We start from the raw sequence: 19,841 nt of genomic DNA on the forward strand, positions 1-19,841 counted from the left end.
AAAAATACAAGCACAGAATAACGATTTGCAAAAGGTACATTCAATATAGATAAAACATATTCACTATTTCGTGCTTTAAGATGTGTGTGCTGTGGTCTGTGTGAACTACTTAAAACCCTGCATGATGGTGGGTTTGTGTGCACTATTTATGAGAGTTGTACTCTCCATGCCACCAGCTGGGTCAAAGTTGTCCGTGCATGGAAGTGTGCGTTTCATGCATCTACAGTACAGACACAAATGTGACTTCTACAAAATAAATAATATGCCCATAGCAATGCAAAAGCTAATCACTATCTGCTCATCCAAGTGCTTGCATATTGCCATGTGCTACTTACGGTACATGAAATAGATTAGTTTAGACAAGAGAGAACTTAATTTGTATGCCAGTAGTGGGAGTAAACCCTCATTTCACTTTTTCAACCTTGTTGTATCAAGCTTCTCTTCTCAGCCTGCGAGCTTGACAAGGTGTTATCATTCATGTCAGGTACCAACAAAGATATAGACCTACAGTATTAGTATGCAGCACCAGTACTTTTAAAGGAGGTTTGGCCCTTAGGCGGAAGCTTAACTAAAGTGTCTCAAAATGATCACAGCATTCTTTTGTCTAGTGCCATTCAACAAGACAGATATAAAAAGGAAGGGCAGAAACAAAATGCGCTGTTAACATTCATCATTGTAGGTAGTAGTAATCCATTTAAATACAGTTTCCTGTGACACTGTCTTGTGGGGAAATGGCCTGCCAGGCCGTCCGGCCGTATGTGTTGGCAGCAAGGGAGAACTTTATTCTCTTCGGCTGGCTGCCTAGAGAGAAAAGAGGCCAAGTGGCCACAGGTGCCCCTTGCTCACACAGGCAGGCCTGGAGGAGAGGGACATGACAGTGCGTGTGGCCAAGATGGCCCCAGCAGCACACAGGACAGGAGTGAAGTGTAGCCTAGCCGCCAGCCAGCCACCCACCCAGAGGAGAGGGAACTAGAGGAGAGGAGAGGGAACTAGAGCACAGCCCTGTCTGTCTGAGAGGATTGGGTCATCTGTGACGGCTGACACGAGTGGGAACTCCCTCTGGACCATTTCACTCAATGCCAATCAGGCACCCACAACCCCTGCCATAGAGGCAGTATCCATCCTAGGGAGGCAGCCCTGGCATGGGTACACTTGGCAGCGCCAGACATGGCTAGGGGACGAGGAGGGGAACAGGCGCAGGACTGTGCCCTATAGACACACCACTCTACCCTCTGCCCAGAAGTGAGTCAAAGAGACAGAAGCAAAACGCCAGGGAGAACATAACACTTTTAGTGGAGCTGTTGTGCAGTCAACATAATTGCACATAAGATATGCGAAGGAAGCACAAAGCATTGCCTCCCAACAATGTCTTATCAAGCCTATTATCTCAGGGATATAGCAGACTATATTCTGTATACAGTGTACAGGATTTCGTCAAATGTTTCTGAGGGATTTTTCTATTGATTGGGAGAAAGGACACTTTGTATGCTTTGTATGCTAACAGGCTTTGTTGTTCTATTGTAATATCTGTCCATTGTAGCCAGTTGATCTAATGTTACAAATCCATCTGTAGTGCTTCCATTTCTCTAGTTGTTTCACAAAGGAATGCTCTGTGTTCTTGAGTCTCACAGACTACTGCAGCTGAACAAGGGGATTCATCTCCTGAACGCTTAGCAACCAACTGAAGAGGGCTCAGTCACAAAGCTAATGTTGCTGTTCCTGTCGGTTCAATTCTTTACCGCTCATGTCCAGTTGACAAAATTAGATCCTTGTGTCTTTGTTTATCTCGTACCAATATAGTGTGTGTGTGTGTGTGTGTGTGTGTGTGTGTGTGTGTGTGTGTGTGTGTGTGTGTGTGTGTGTGTGTGTGTGTGTGCGTGCGTGTGTGTGTGCATGCGTGTATGAAAGCCACACCTTGATGTCCTCAAATACATCAAAACGACAGTGACAGTGATACATTTTCATGTGGGCGAAAACAGAGCACAACCAATTTTGTTGCAACCAGATGCAAACCTGCCTGAAAATTGAAATAACATGGGAGGTATGTTGTTGTACAACTGAGGCATTATCTACAAAGAGAGAACTACCAGAACCAGTAGAGATATAATGACTGACTACAATGACTGAAGGTTGACTGGATATTTCTATACTGCTCCTTTACTCAAGGTGCTCCTCCTGAACTCCTGGACTCCTGGACTAATAAAGTATGGTGATTTTGAGGTTGTAAGATTCATCGTTGTGATTGTTTGGGTTTCTATTCTGACAATGACCATTTATTTCCCAAAGCATCCATTTTCTACAAGAAATGTCTGGTCAGACTGTTGACATCAACTACCTCTGTCTTTGCTGAGTAATAATTACAAAAGAGTAATGGACGAACAGTAAATTTCACAAACAGTATGACAAGAATTGTATGGTCAAAAACAGCAATATATTTTTCAGAGGGATTTGTTTCCTATGGTATTGTAGATCGGGGATACTAAGATGCCAATGATGCACTAATAATGCTCATGATCTAACATGGGCTGTGCTTCATCTACATTTTTAATCTGTTTATAAATGTTGATATTCATCATTTAGCTGGGAAAAAACTTCAACACTTAAGAGGGGCTTGCCAACATTTGCCAACAAAGAAAAGATGACCAAAGAACCCTCTTTACAGAGTAAGTGAAGAAAGCCCCCTTTGAAACTGTGACCATTCCCAGCGGACGTTAATATTAATATTACATTACATTGGATGTGTTAGAACCCCCAACAGGGCCTCTGTGTAATTTCCCAATCACCAGCCAGCATGGAAGCAGAGTATCCTGAGTGGTGTGAGTATGTTCAGAACAAGTGGTCTAAGGTATCTGCAGTAAGCCCCTATTATTGAACTACTCAAAAATGCCATTAGGCAGTCCTAAACTAAATCCTTGTCATTGGTTATACATGAGGGCATTGGGTGTTGGGGTCTGATCGGCAGTATGGTATATGATAAACCTACAGCTTACTTTTAGATTACATTGTTGAACATGGTGTGTTGTTTTAATGTACAGGGAGGGACTCATGATCATCTTTTTTCTGATTACATTTTGCTGTAGGTCTAAATGTATCTTACTAATAGCTATACTACGAACTATCATTGAGGCAGCCATAGGCCACAGTGCTGAAGCTCCCATCCCATCGCTAGCTGCTCCTGAACCCCTGATATCCACCACCACCTAGCTGTCAACATGTCGGCTGGCTGGTAATGAACTGATCATTATTCCAGGAGGGGGCACGGAAGAAAAAAAGGGTTCTCTGTTTAAAGAATGATTAATTATTCGCCTGTCATGGCAGCACCTAGACCGCCTGAATTCATTAAAGTGAATAATAATAATTTCAGCTGAAGGAGAAAACTCATCTCGTAGGCGCACCTTGAGGTACAGTAGGCTTTATGTTCAGGGTACTATATGCGTGTGACAACTAGGCAGCCATTTTCTGAAAGATACTACCTTGTACACACATTTCCGCTATACTTGTTCTACAGTTGATGTGTTTAAAACAAAGAACCAAGCTGCCTATTAGGAATGTTCATTCCTTATTAGTATTTCCCGCAAAGCATGATTATTGTGACATTTAAGGGTGCCTCAAATGTCTATATGTATAGTTTTTATAAGGGGAATCTCCCTAGATAAAAGTACATGGTATATTTTTGTCAGTTCAATCTGAAGTTGAAAGGGGCAGAACAAAATCATTGTCAGCACAATTGTGTGAGATTGCTATGGATACAGGCATGCACAATCCTTTAAGAGTTGACAGTGTAACTGCAAACTGCAAGTGTATATATAGGTCCTTTTGCCACTGTGGGGAAATTAATTCAAAGTCAGATATAATGCATTCTGCCTCTTAAGTTATTGTAATTTAACAACAATCACTTTTCTGCTCATTAATATTTTACCTACAACAGCAAAAATCCATGGATAGGCAAATTGGTCATAATACCTTCATTTCCATGGAGATGTCATGCATATTGGCACCATATGTATTAGTTCCATCATGTGACATGAGGGCATCATAATGGAAACCACCTGAGCCATATACAGTGCCTCCAGAAAGTATTCACACCCCTTGACTTATTCCACATTTTGTTGTGTTACAGCCTGAATTAAAAATAGATTACATTGATATTTTATTGATATGTTAATCACACTTTGTATGGTGTATCAATACACCCAGTCACTACAAAGATACAGGTGTCCTTCCTAACTCAGTTGCCAGAGAGGAAGGAAACTGTGATAGGAGAAAACCGAGGATGGATCAACAACATTGTAGTTACTCCACAATGCTAACCTAAATCACACAGTGAAAAGAAGGAAGCCTGTACATAATTTAAAAAATCCAAAACATGCATCCTGTTTGCATTAAGGCACTAAAGTAAAACTGCAAAAAATGTGGCCAAGAAATTAACTTTATGTTCTGAATACAAAGCGTTATGCTTGGGGCAATCCAACACATCATTGAGTACCACTCTTCATATTTTCAAGCATGGTGGAGGCTGCATCATGTTATGGGTATGCTTGTAATCGGTAAAGACTGTGAGGTTTTTTTGGGATAAAAAGAAACAGAAATCGAACTAAGCACATGCATAGTCCTAGAGGAAAACCTGATTCAGTCTGCTTTCCAACAGACACTGGGAGACAAATTCACCATTCAGCAGGACAATAACCTAAAACACAAGGCCAAATATACACTGGAGTTACTTACCAATATGACATTGAATGTTCTAGTTACAGTTTTGACTTTAATCTGCTTGAAAATCTATGGCAAGACTGTCTAGCCATGATCAACAACCAACTTGACAGAGCTTGAAGAATTTAAAAAGAATAATGTGCAAATATTGTACAATCCTTAGGTGCAAAGCTCTTAGAGACTTACCCAGAAAGACTCACAGCTGTAATCGCTGCCAAAGGTAACTCTAACATGTTTTGTCAATTTATTTCAATACATTTACTAACATTTCTACAAACATGTTTTCAGTTTGTCATTATGGGGTATTGTGTGTGGATGGGTGAGAAAAACTATGTTTAATCCATTTTGAATTCAGGCTGTAACACTACAAAATGTGGAATATGTCAAGGGGTACGAATACTTTCTGAAGGCACTATATATCATGCATGATCTGAAGCACCGGAAACCACTGACCCAATGAGCCTACTTGTATACAAGAGTGGACTTTGTATTGTGAAAATCAAAGCCCTTCAAAAAAAATTTATAGCCATGATCTAATCATAACACAGTTCTTTCATAATCAATTAAAGGTCTGACGAGGGTTAATGAACGTTTCAACATTGGTATTTGAAACAAAGGCCTCATTATTTTTTATTTTATTTAACTAGGCAAGTCAGTTAAGAACAAATTCTTATTTACAATGACGGCCTACACCGGCCAAACCCGGACGACGCTGGGCCAATTGTGCACCGCCGAATCACGGCCGGTTGTGATACAGCCTGGAATCGAACCAGGGGGTCTGTAGTGACGCCTCAAGCACTGAGATGCAGTGCATTAGACCGCTGCGCCACTCGGGAGCCCATTACATGAATGTACTTGAAGTCTACGGCCATAACAATGGGAGAAAGCTTTCCCACTGGGCAGAGACGTCAGTGCAACATTTTTACATTTGGTTGAGTTATCGACTAACGTGAATTGAACGGGAAATCAACCAAAAATGTCATCCTGTCATTGGATTTAGGTGAAAAGTTAGGTGAATAAAATACCAAATTCCCTTACGTTGATGACTTTTTGCAAATCCAATCAGTTTTCCACCTTGATTCAACATCATCACATCTGAATTTTGGGGTTGAAATGACGTGGAAACAACGTTGATTCAACCCATTTTTTCCCATTGTTTTCCTTTAAATTATATTGTACAATTACTAAAAAGCACAATACGCAGACAAAAAGGCCAAGAAAAAACATTATATTGAATAAATACCTTGATATTGACACAAGTAAGCCTAACAGGGCTTTCACCATGCTAATGAGTCTCTTTCAATTGAACCCTCAATGCAGCAAGTGTCCAGGGTAATATAACATTAGATTGAAAACACAGGAGGAGATGTTACTCAAACACATGCAGCCTCACATGAACCTAATTACTTGTGCTGTCACCTCTTCAGAGCGCTACTCTCTCACAAGACACAGTTCACACACAGACAGTCCTCCTTGGCAGTCAATGTATGCCATGAGGTGTCACTTATATGGACATAAGCCTCAGACTAGATTAGATACCCTGCATAATTCACATCCAGTGAAATAGCCTGTCCAAGTGAGAGCTTCTGCTGGCGTAATGTGCTTGTTTTACATGTGTGATAATGAGATTCATTCACCAGAATAACACTCTTCAGGCGCCTCAGCTCAAGGGGTTTCATTCCATTCCGATTCTATTGATGCTGTATTAGGCAAATTTGGAAATCAATTTGAATTAAACAATTTCCCTTGTTTTGATTGGATCTTTTATTTTTTTACACCACTATAGCAACACTGATTATGCTCTCTAGTCTAGTGGCTGAGGTTTCTTACTATTCTTGCTGAGGTACCATGCTACCATAAAAAGCCCTGTCAATTTCCTGAATTTCCTGTCTGTCTACTAAACTGCACTACTGCCATGCTTTGTACCAGCCTGACCCCAGTGGGTTACCTAATTCAAAACAATCACACACTGTGTTGCTGCCTGAGAGTATGTGCCTGCCACCAGTCAGACTCAGCACTCTCAGATTTAAGCACTTTAATGGCATTTCAGACTGGAGAACTGGGAATTTTTTAGTCCCAGTGCTCTATGAAATGGCCCTGCTCCCAGCACAGTTACACACTCCACTCTCTGGGTTATTACCCCTCAGCCTGCATGGAGATGGAGTCAGCTCTTTAGCAGCACAACACCTGGGTGTCTCCCCTCACACACCTCCCTGCACCTCTCCACATCTCCAACAGTGAGCTCACTGGCTGAGGCTGTTCACACTGATACAATAACTCATCACATCTTCTCATGAAACAGCAAGACACTGCTCTGCCTGTGAGACTTTTTACAAGAGGACAGTCAGTGTGGGAATGAGTGTGAATAGCTGCTCAAAGAAACCTGTGCTATCATCCCCCTTTATTGAATACGGGTTCTAGTTAGCATAACTAAACAACACTACCTCTATTCTAATACAGCACACAACTTAATAGTGATAAACTGCTCCTTCTGATTCCATAATGCCCACATTATGCCAAACCAATAAAGAACAGTGTATTGACTCTAGTGGAATCGCACACTGCATCCACCCAAACCCTGGCCTTCTAAGGACACCTGAAAAGCTCTGTCACACTAAATTACACATCCATTTCGTGAGCCGACACAGTGGAGATTGAAGAGGTCCTTGTTGCTTCAACTTGATGCGATGGACTAAAAGAGATAGTGTTGTGCTAGGAGGAGGTGGGAGGGCCACTGACAAAGGAAGAGATTACCCAGAACCCACCTCTCCACTCATCTACCCTCTCCAATCTACAGTGCTATTGTGTGAAAAGGTATGGATCCTTCCATATACTGTGAGGAGAGACAATGCCAATGTGTATCCATGCAGCCCACCTGATTGCTGAACTAGGTCTCCAATCCCTTTGGTAATTCCTACCCAAGGGACGGGAGAGAAATATGCCAGCTCTTCATGCAAATACAAGCTACAAGCTTCAATTATTGGTGGAAGCTACACTCAGCTACACTCAAGAATCAAAGTGGAGGCTCTTGACCCAGAGCTGCCTCATCCACTTCACTTTCGACAACAACAAAAAACAACCTCTGTTGCCATATGCTGATGCCGTCAACATAAAACTAGTATTCCCATTATCATTCTCTCCAAGTCGAATTTGTCCATCTCACACAAACAAACAGCATGTTTTTCATGACAAATATTGACACTCCTTTTCAGCTTGAAAAGTGTAAACATGTCATTTTACGTCGCTCCAACAACAGAGGGCATGCATTAGAATCACTTCCAAACAAGCAAATGGGGAAAAGTCTGTCAATTGCCATTAGTGAGTAAAGCCTAGCCTGTGTGATGGCTTGGCAGTCTAAGACATGCAATGCATAATAACATAATGAAGCCTGCATCATCCATGAGTGTTAGTGAGTGAGTGAGTGAGTGAGTGAGTGAGTGAGTGAGTGAGTGAGTGAGTGAGTGAGTGAGTGAGTGAGTGAGTGAGTGAGTGAGTGAGTGAGTGAGTGAATGCTTGCGGGTGAATGCTTGCGGGTCTGTGTATAGATGTGTGCCTGTGTGCGTGCTTGCTTGGCTGCTTGTTCGAGAGAGACGAAAAAGAGAGAGATGAGAAAGAAAGAGCCAGTTGTAAGAGATGGAGAGCAGCGAAAGCGTTATACTACTATTAGTCAGCAGCGGTTGATGATGCTAATTATCCCAGTGTGTTAAATGATTACTGAGGCTGTGAGTAATTGCTTCAGCAGCCCACAGGACTCTACAAAATGGACTTCTTTCACAACTGTCTTATCTGGAGCAGCTAAATCAGGCGAGCCAGGAAGGCGAAGGGTGGTGGTGAATAAGCCTTTGAATTTCACAGCTGCCTCACTACAACCACAAAGACCAATCGGAGTCTGTTGGGCATTTCAATAGGACTCCAGCATAGAATTTATGAAAATGAAAATGTCAACGTTCTCTTGCATGATAAGGTTTACTGATGGTGGCTGTTTGAAACGTGTGTATGTATGTACAAAGGTAAAGGTTGTGCATGATTATTCTGATCACAGCAGTCAGACCCTCAGTCTTCCGCAGATGGCATCCTGTTTATACTATCTCTGTATCTCAATCATGACCATACCTAATGCATTGCAGAGCTCCACATAATACACCATGCACACATCTTACCACTGGTTGTGGTAAGATGGTTATACTTTCCAATGAGTATCAAATTATTGTTATAGTGGCTATTCTCTATGAAATGAGACATTGGATGGAAGAGGCCCACTTACGGAGACTGTTAGCAGGTACCCTGTTGGCTTGCATGTTGTCATAGTGCTGTCCATGCACCCCAATGTCTTCTGAGTGTTCTCCTGGACCAGGCTGGCGCATCACCTGGGCTAGAGCCCTGACGAAACACAAACACCTCAATCAGCTGGTCCACTCAATAATAAAGCATGACATGGAAATCAAAATAGCTCCAAAATCAAGCAAAATTACAGTAGCAGTAGCTCAAATGCTGTAAACCTCAATATTTATCTGCTATTTATCGGAAATCCTTACAAGTCTTAATGTTTGAATAATGTAGACTCAAATTCAATCTAGGCCAATTAAATCAAAGCAATTATTCACATGCTTGCATCGTATTTGTAGATGACCTACCAATGACCAATTATCATATGCTCAAAGGGTTTTTGTTTGATGTGCACAGTACCTTTTATGCTACAGTGGGTTAGTGGGATCACCTTCCTTTGGGCATTGATAATATACTGTAGGTGGGAAATATGACAAATGATAGTAGGGATCCCAACGCATGTTGAGACAAAGGCAGCCCACTGGGCACAGAGGTCAGTTCAATATCTAGTTTTGATAAACATTTGGTTGAGTTGTCAACTAACACATGTTCAATATGAAATTAACAAAACATTTCACCATGTCATTGGATTTAGGTTAAAAGTTGGGTGAAAAGAATATGAAATTCCCTTACGTTGATGTCTTTTTGCAAATCCAATCAGTTTTCCATGTTGATTCAAAGTCATCACTGAATCTTTTTGTTGAAATGATGTGGAAACAACATTGAATCAACCCGTTTTTGGGGTAAGTGAACCTTGAGGGTACACATAACGTCAAAGAATAATGAAGCTAATTAAAATGATGAAATCTAGGGCAGTGAGATAATTAAAAACAATTGCAGGTGTAATGGAGTAAAAAAAGTGGCCTTAATGTCACCATCTGGGTGTGAGATGAAATGACATCAAGGGAGATGAGAGCATGGCTCATCACACACTACTACCTACAGCACATCTGGTTTTACCAGGACATAGTGTGCTCATTATTATTAAGTATAGAGGTCTCAATCATTCAGAATGAAAAGTATGGCATTTTGATAGAATCTCAAGACACCAATGCAATTGGACAGGTATTCACAGCCACTCACAAATACAATATAGTGGGCTGCATATGTATTGTGGTCAGTAGAACTGACTGAGCATGTCGATTTATTCTATATTTTAACACTTTCCACTGGGCAAAAACAGGTTGAATCATGAATCAACGTTGTTTCCATGTCATTCCAACCAACAAATCTATGTGATGTGGGAAAACTGACTGGACTTGAAAAAAGTCATCAAGGTAAGGAAATGGTAACCTAAATCATCAAGGAAACCTAAATCCAATTACATTTTTTGTAGATTTTTTGTTGATTTCAACCAAATGTAAATCAAAACTAGAAGTTGAACTGACGTCTGCGTCCAGTGGGTTATCACCTATTTTAACAAAACAGCATCTTTAATGCATCGAAATATTTTAAGGAAACTTCTGACACCCAAATAAAAGTTACATTCCTGCATTCATTTAGGCTATCCAAAGTTGTTACTGCATTGCGCACAGCGACAGCTGGGGTTGTTTGTTATACACTCTCACCTTGACATGTTTTCTCTGTGTGGACGGTGCGCCTTTTCAAGTCCAAGTTTTGTGAAAATCCCAACGAGGGCCATTATGGCAACAACTCCACATATTATATACACAATTAAGTTTGTCTTATCCTTTGTGGGGTCGTGAGTGGGGTCTTTTTTCTTGGGGGGGGGTCTGCCTGTCATCATCCACGGCGGGGTGTCATAGTTTTTGCAGGTGGTCTGGTCCAGCCGCGAGCTTGTAAACTCACAGCAGAATCTGAAGCCACAGGTCCCGCAGCAGTACAGGTAACTGCCCGTCTGGCAGACAAACGGCGGATCCCACTGGCCCATCACATCGTAATAACCCCGGCACTTGTCCTCTGTACGCGGACTCTCCGAAACGCTATTCTCTCCGTTCAATTTTGACTCGTTGGTACCCGTTGGTACCATAATAAAGCCGTTCAGCTTCTGCCCTGGCTCCCCCTCCGCGTAGCATTCAAGAACTTTCACCAAAAAGTAGCCAAGCAACAACCCCGCGCTTCTCATCATGTGGTCCCTTTGTTACTTTTCTTCTCCACTGTAGACGAAGGAAAGACGATGACCAGGTATCATAACAAGCTTGTACGCATAATCCAAGAACATGAAACACAGCCATCCGCGAGGATTATCATTATTACGCACCGCAACTTCTGCGCGTAATTGTCCATCAGCGCACGGTAAATTTGTGTAAATGTTATATCTGTTCCAATTGCTTATAAAAAAAAAGGATTAAATATTTAATACTGATGCGATAACAACACTTTTACAGTTGCTACAGGTATCTTGAATAGTTTTAGATCATCTCTCTGCGCTGCGCCACATACATCCTCCGTTGACAGTCGGAGTCCTTATTGGTAGTTCACTCCAGGCAGTAGGAATATTACCGAACCGATTACCGAGAGAGTAGGAGAGTGGGGAAGAAAGATGAGGTGGAGACACTTGTGGTAGGTGGGAGAGAGACAGGCTGAAAGAGATGCATGCAATCTGTTGTTTTTATACAGAACAACATGCTCGATCTTATATATCAGTTTTTCATAGTAGCCTACTGCAGGCTACAGAAAAATATATACTGTATTCAGACAATACAATACTGTCCGACTTTTTATTTATTTATATGCAAGGTGCATTTAAAGGGTGCATTTAAATGATTGAGTTGCAATGTTGCTCTTGTCTGTCAAGTCAAATGTGATTTTATGCATGTTGTATTTGACTGCAATTTATGGCCAATATATTGCACCTTATTTGTATCATTATGCATTGTTCAATAGGCCACAACTATGAAAAGAGCCTATAGCCCAAGCAAACAAGGTGTGATTAGTGTTGGTGTGACCTTTGTCATTGCAGTGCTGCAACTGTACTGTCATTTGAGGTGATAAAATACACATAATCAATACAATTTTGTCAATGCATTTGATTTGTATACCTGTACATTTTGGAATTCTGAATGTATATCCCTTGATTGTACCACACACAAAAGGGCATGATCATATCATTATTTCTGTAAGACTTTTACTGTGGATGTTGAAACCTCTAAAGCACTTGATTGTTGATAACAACTCCATCCAATAGGATTCCAACAGATAATTCCTATTATAATCCAAAAGTAAATCCTATCAGATTTTAGAACCTATCCTATAGGATTTTATTCCTATAGAATCCCATAGGAGTCCATTTGGACTGGTTCCAATATGATTTTTTGACTAGGGAGATGTTCTCAACAATCAAGTGCTTCAGAGGTTTCAACACTCACAGTAAAAGTCCTACAGAAATAATTATATGATCATGCCCTTTTGTGTGTGTGTCAAGGGCTGAGCGTAGATGTGGTGCAGAAATCAAGCGCAGGACAACAGAGGCTCTTCAACAGTCTTTAGTGAGGATCAAAATAATACAAAAGACTCACGGCAAAATCCCAGCCGGAGGGCAAGCGAAACAATTACGCACACAGGGAACAGTGCGTAACTCAAACTGCGCACACAGTGCGGACACTCTCTCAAAACAAACAGAACGAGAGAGAACAAACTGACGCATAGCTGACACGTAACAATTACACACAACACATGACAAAACCTAAGAGAACTTATAGGGCACATAATCAACACTAACAAAGAACAGGTGTACAAACAGACCAAACCAAACGAACATCGAAACATAGAACGGTGGCAGCTAGTACTCCGGAGACAACGACCGCCGAAGCCTGCCCGAACAAGGAGGAGAAGCAGCCTCGGCCGAAACCGTGACAGTGTGGTACAATCAGGGGAGATACAGTACATTCAGTATTCCAAAATGCAGTGGTGTAAAGTACTTAAGTAAAAATACTTTAAAGTACTACTTAAGTAGTTATTTTTTTGGTATCTGTACTTTACTTTACTATTTATATTTTTTACAACTTTTACTTTTACTTCACTACATTCCTAAAGAAAATTATGTACTTTTTACTCCATACATTTTCCCTGACACCCAAAAATCATTTATTATATTTTGAATGCTTAGCAGGACTGGAAAATTGTCAAATTCACGCACTTACAGTGAGGGAAAAAAGTATTTGATCCCCTGCTGATTTTGTACGCTTGCCCACTGACAAAGAAATGATCAGTCTATAATTTTAATGGTAGATTTATTTGAACAGTTAGAGACAGAATAACAACAACAAAAATCTGATTAAAATGATTTGCATTTTAAATGAGGCAAATAAGTATTTGACCCCCTCTCAATCACAAAGATTTCTGGCTCCCAGGTGTCTTTTATACAGGTAACGAGCTGAGATTAGGAGCACACTCTTAAAGGGAGTGCTCCTAATCTCAGCTTGTTACCTGTATAAAATACACCTGTCCACAGAAGCAATCAATCAATCAGATTCCAAACTCTCCACCATGGCCAAGACCAAAGAGCTCTCCAAGGATGTCAGGAACAAGATTGTAGACCTACACAAGGCTGGATTGGGCTACAAGACCATCGCCAAGCAGCTTGGTGAGAAGGTGACAACGGTTGGTGCGATTATTCGCAAATGGAGGAAACACAAAATAACTGTCAATCTACCTCGGCCTGGGGCTCCATGCAATATCTCACCTCGTGGAGTTGCAATGATCATGAGAACGGTGAGGAATCAGCCCAGAACTACCCGGGAGGATCTTGTCAATGATCTCAAGGCAGCTGGGACCATAGTCACCAAGAAAACAATTGGAAACACACTACGCCGTGAAGGACTGAAATCCTGCAGCGCCCGCAAGGTCCCCCTGCTCAAGAAAGCACATATACATGCCCGTCTGAAGTTTGCCAATGAACATCTGAATGATTCAGAGGAGAACTGGGTGAAAGTGTTGTGGTCAGATGAGACCAAAATGGAGCTATTTGGCATCAACTCAACTTGCCGTGTTTGGAGGAGGAGGAATGCTGCCTATGACCCCAAGAATACCATCTCCACCGTCAAACATGGAGGTGGAAACATTATGCTTTGGGGGTGTTTTTCTGCTAAGGGGACAGGACAACTTCTCCGCATCAAAGGGACGATGGACGGGGCCATGTACTGTCAAATCTTGGGTGAGAACTTCCTTCCCTCAGCCAGGGCATTGAAAATGGGTCGTGGATGGGTATTCCAGCATGACAATGACCCAAAACACACGGCCAAGGCAACAAAGGAGTGGCTCAAGAAGAAGCACATTAAGGTCCTGGAGTGGCCTAGCCAGTCTCCAGACCTTAATCCCATAGACAATCTGTGGAGGGAGCTGAAGGTTCGAGTTGCCAAACGTCAGCCTCGAAACCTTAATGACTTGGAGAAGATCTGCAAAGAGGAGTGGGACAAAATCCCTCCTGAGATGTGTGCAAACCTGGTGGCCAACTACAAGAAACGTCTGACCTCTGTGATTGCCAACAAGGGTTTTGCAACCAAGTACTAAGTCATGTTTTGCAGAGGGGTCAAATACTTATTTCCCTCATTAAAATGCAAATCAATTTATAACATTTTTGACATGCGTTTTTCTGGATTTTTTGTTGTTGTTATTCTTTCTCTCACTGTTCAAATAAACCTACCATTAAAATTATAGACTGAACATTTCTTTGTCAGTGGGCAAACGTACAAAATCAGCAGGGGATCAAATACTTTTTTCCCTCACTGTATCAAGAGAACATCCCTGGTCATCCCTACTGCCTCTGATCTGGTGGACTCACTAAACACACATGCTTCACACACATGCTTCATTTGTAAATTATGTCTGAGTGTTGGAGTGTGCCCCTGGCTATCCGTAAATGTAAAAAAAAAAAAAAAATGGTGCCATCTGGTTTGCTTAATATAAGGAATTTGAAATTATTTATACTTTTAATTTTACTTTTGATACTTAAGTATATTTGAGCTATTACATTTACTTTTGATACTTAAGTATATTTAAAACCAAATACCTTTACACTTTTACTGAAGTACTATTTTACTGGGTGACTTTCACTTTTACTTGAGTCATTTTCTAAGTATGACAATTGGGTACTTTTTCCACCACTGCCAAAATGTACAGGTATACAAATCAAATGCATTGAGAAAATTGTGCCCCTCTCCGATAGGATTTTATTTTAGAATCCTATATTAGTCCAATAGGACTGGTTCCAAAATCTGATAGGATTTTTTTGGGGGGGTGATTCCTACAGGTCAAATGTTATTTTAATTTTTTTAATGTAGGAGATCAGAGTATTTTTATTTTTTTACAGGACAGATGTAAGTAGAGGTATGGAGACAGATATAGAGAAGGGTACAGAAAGTGCTTAACGGCACAGACAGTCAGCCAAGACTCAAACCCCTGTCGCCAAGGGGGCATATGGTCCGGAGTCGGGAGCTTAGACCACTACACCAGACTCCAGCACACTGATAGGATTTTTCTGTAAAATTAGGATCCGATAGGATTTCAATGTTTTTTTCTCCTATAGGATTTCTATACATTTTGTTGATTGCAATTGTATAGATATTTCCATTTCATTCTAAAGGATTTATTCTCAAACCTTGGCTATACACTATAGTTAACTTCACTGCTTAACATAAGGAGCACCCACCCTCCAAACCTCTTAGACAAGTACCTATGAATGTGGACAGTGGACACATGTGAACTACTGTATAATAACATCATAAGCAACCCTGGGAGGAAGGGAGAGAGGGAGGGACGGATGGGAGGGAGTGAGGCAGGTAAGGAGGGAGAGGGGGTGGTACAACCCTGGGAGGGAAGGAGTTGGGGGGGTCTCTTCTTTAGGTTTTTCTTTTCCTCCCACTATCCCAACATAAAGAAGGTAAAGAGAACATTATCTTTTTTTGTATGCATAGCTGACTATTATATATTAAATGAAAGAAATGCTCATATCTTTGTGTTACTGTACCTAAAAATGTAATTTCCTTCTAGTTTTTGATTTGTATACCTGTACATTTTGGAATTCTGAATCTAATTCAAAGACAAGAAGTTACATGAATAAGAATCAAATCAAATAACTGTTTTGTTGAAAAAGGTGTACTGTACTAGTGATCATACTACAGCCTTGAATCACTCCCATATTGTGGTGGTGAATAAAAGCTTAATGAATATAGAACTGTTGTTTCTGATCAGTGAAAATGTTGTTGTATTATACTGGAATAAATTACAACAAACTATAATTTAATGGGTTCAATTAAGAAAAAAGTTCTAATAGGATTCTGATTGGGGTGACAAAATCCTACAAGACTTATCAAAAACCTACAGGATCCAATATGATTACTTTTGATTTCCAATAGGAAAAAATTAGTCCAATAGGATTCCGATAGGATTCTGATAGTTACACTATCATTGTGTAACTATCAGAATCTAGGGCTTTTGGGTGTATCATCATCATAGCAGTTGGACACTAAAGGATATTTTAGGAAGGTTTCATTACTTGGAATTTGTAATTGATTTGTAAACTACTGCTGTGGAGCTGTGACATGACTTCCCAAGATAGCACCTTATACTGTAATTCAGGTTGGATTGAGGGTTGTCACGGGCAACAGCCGAGTCAATGAGACACTTCAACTGGTACATGAGAGACACTATGGGGGATCATGGGGTACAGCTATTGCCATAGAAACCAGGTGCACAATAGAGAAAAATTATCCCATTACCTTAGCAAGTGTTTTTCTTCAGGTTCTGTCCATTACTAACAGCTTTTTCCTTACATTTTTCCATCGAGCAACTGTGAGGGCCTTCTAAGAATTCAGAGGTCTAAGGATTTATAAAAAATTTATATATTTTTTATTTCTATTTCATCTTTACAATAATTGTAATGATCCTCTGATTTCATCTCTTCAGTTTGTTTTGGAAAGAGAAGGGTTAACACTGAAGAGAAAAAAATATCCAATCAGGATTTTCTTTGGTGGTCTTCGGGTAGAAAAATCTAGCTAGCTCAGCCAGCCATTGGCAAGGCCTTCAGAAGATGGACAGAGGGCCTCTGCCATTCAACACTGAGAGCGCAAGAGACAATAATCAGTGGCGCAAGCAGTAGATTTCCTAAGCTAGTAATTTTAGCTAGCTTGTGTTGTAGTAGTGTCACAATGTTAGCTAGCTTGTGTTGTAGTAGTGTGACATTGGCGACGGCGGCTGCAGCAGCTGTAATCAACTTCAAGGTGGATGTTGTTGCTAATTTGTTAGCGTCACCCTTTTCAAGATTAACTTTCAAACGTCTTTCAAATTTAGTTTACAAATGATCATCATCTGATGAGTGGCACAGTTTTTTTTGCAGCTCGCTTGCTGTTACAGTAGCTATCCCTTTGAAAATAATGACTGAAACATTGTTGCATTTAAACTTTAGATCACAGTTTAGTGGGATGAACGTGATAAAATATATTTGCAATGGGAAGTAACAGCTGGTTTGTTCATTTCATTTTGTATTGTTATGATTTCATGGGGCCTACTGGAGTGAATGGGCTGCTTATTCTTTAACATTATTTGAAGCTGTGTGTGACTGCTGTCGCCTGTCTATCAGCCCGGTCTATGTGTTTGACCAAAACACACTCTCCTTCAGCGCCATGGAGTACACAGGTATTATGGTTGCTGTCCTTTCAGCACCATGAGCCTGTCACCTTTGATGTGACACTGTTGTTCTTGCTATTGGTGTTAGTGTGATTCATAGGTTGTTTAAACAATGGGTTCTTTGTTTTGCTGGTCACACTATTTTATGCTTTGTGTCCATGCTGGTTCTGTCTCTGTGTGTGCGGCAGCCTGTTTGATTTGATTCATAATGTCATCAAAAAGCATTGCTCCTTTTTCACTAGAACAGAATATATAATGTTGGACGCATTCAGTGATGCTATGTTTTCTGTTATTTTCATGATTTTTGAGTTTGATACAAGGTATTGGAATATTGTTGGTCCCTCTGAAGGCCTAGTTCCTGTCCTATAGTCACGGTTCACCACTGCATTTTTCTTAAACTTGAATCATTTACTGATGTAAGGTTGTAACACCAAACCTACTACTTATTGTTGGTTCAATGTACTCTAATTCCCCATTTGTAAAAAAGGACATTGATAAAAGATCAGTTGCAAATGTGACCATCTGGGTTCATATCCTGGTCTTATCACAATACGTTATACTGTTGGGCTAAAGCCTATTGTCATTAGCTTGGGGAGCTAGCACAAGGCTTCAGCTCTCAGGCTCATCTCACGTGTTCACCGAACCATCTGTTTAACAGTCTTGAGCTAATGTAGTAATAGTAGTCAATGTAATTAATGACATGCATATTTAAACATAAAATAATAATTTAAATAGCATTTAATAAAACATTTTTATAATGGCTTATAAAAAGGATAGGCTTTTACGACGATTAGACCATTTCCTATTGCTAGTTGTATTTTCTAATAATATTTCCAAGTACTATGTTCCAAATTTCAGGGTAAATTAATCTTTCTTCTGCAGCATGTTACAAATCCATTATGTTTTGCAACTCATTGAACAACAGTGGCACAACCTGAACTATGAGTGATCAGGGGCCTCATTTATAAACATTGCCTAGGTACAAAATGTACCCCAAAACATGCGTGCGCCAGTTTTCCTGCAAAAGTTGGCATTTATAAAAACTGAACATGGAGTGAGAATGTCCTTAGCTCCAAGCAAACTTTAGACAATGTGTGCACATATTTCCTAGTGGTTAAAGTATTGTATTGCAAGCAGTGGCGGCTCATCCATTAGGGCATTAGGGGCAATGCCCCACTTGAGATTGGTCAAAAAAAGTTTCAAATATATTTTTCTATAAAATATATACAGTGGGGAGAACAAGTATTTGATACACTGCCGATTTTGCAGGTTTTCCTACTTACAAAGCATGTAGAGGTCTGTAATTTATTTTATCATAGGTACACTTCAACTGTGAGAGACGGAATCTAAAACAAAAATCCAGAAAATCACATTGTATGATTTTTAAGTAATTAATTTGCATTTTATTGCATGACATAAGTATTTGATCACCTACCAACCAGTAAGAATTCCGGCTCTCACAGACCTGTTAGTTTTTCTTTAAGAAGCCCTCCTGTTCTCCACTCATTACCTGTATTAACTGCACCTGTTTGAACTCGTTACCTGTATAAAAGACACCTGTCCACACACTCAATCAAACAGACTCCAACCTCTCCACAATGGCCAAGACCAGAGAGCTGTGTAAGGACATCAGGGATAATATTGTAGACCTGCACAAGGCTGGGATGGGCTACAGGACAATAGGCAAGCAGCTTGGTGAGAAGGCAACAACTGTTGGCGCAATTATTAGAAAATGGAAGAAGTTCAAGATGACGGTCAATCACCCTCGGTCTGGGGCTCCATGCAAGATCTCACCTCGTGGGGCATCAATGATCATGAGGAAGGTGAGGGATCAGCCCAGAACTACACGGCAGGACCTGGTCAATGACCTGAAGAGAGCTGGGACCACAGTCTCAAAGAAAACCATTAGTAACACACTACGCCGTCATGGATTAAAATCCTGCAGCGCACGCAAGGTCCCCCTGCTCAAGCCAGCGCATGTCCAGGCCCGTCTGAAGTTTGCCAATGACCATCTGGATGATCCAGAGGAGGAATGGGAGAAGGTCATATGGTCTGATGAGAAAAAATAGAGCTTTTTGGTCTAAACTCCACTCGCCGTGTTTGGAGGAAGAAGAAGGATGAGTATAACCCCAAGAACACCATCCCAACCATGAAGCATGGAGGTGGAAACATCATTCTTTGGGATGCTTTTCTGCAAAGGGGACAGGACGACTGCACCG

General features: G+C 40.8%; 1 protein-coding gene across 1 annotated transcript in view; it reads right to left on the bottom strand.

Annotated features, from left to right (window-relative positions):
* LOC121551139 (protein shisa-9B-like) overlaps window positions 1-11,476 on the bottom strand; it is a 32,511-nt gene extending 21,035 nt beyond the window's left edge. Inside the window, exons 1-2 of the mRNA XM_041863692.2 lie at window positions 10,605-11,476; window positions 8,975-9,090 (exon numbers count right to left, since the gene is read on the bottom strand). Of these exons, the coding sequence (XP_041719626.1) occupies window positions 8,975-9,090; window positions 10,605-11,125 (637 nt within the window). The 5' untranslated portion in view covers window positions 11,126-11,476. The remainder of the gene's footprint in view (window positions 1-8,974; window positions 9,091-10,604) is intronic.
* Window positions 11,477-19,841: the final 8,365 nt, after the last annotated feature.

Source organism: Coregonus clupeaformis, chromosome 35 (assembly GCF_020615455.1).
Source record: "Coregonus clupeaformis isolate EN_2021a chromosome 35, ASM2061545v1, whole genome shotgun sequence".
Taxonomy (NCBI): domain Eukaryota; kingdom Metazoa; phylum Chordata; class Actinopteri; order Salmoniformes; family Salmonidae; genus Coregonus; species Coregonus clupeaformis.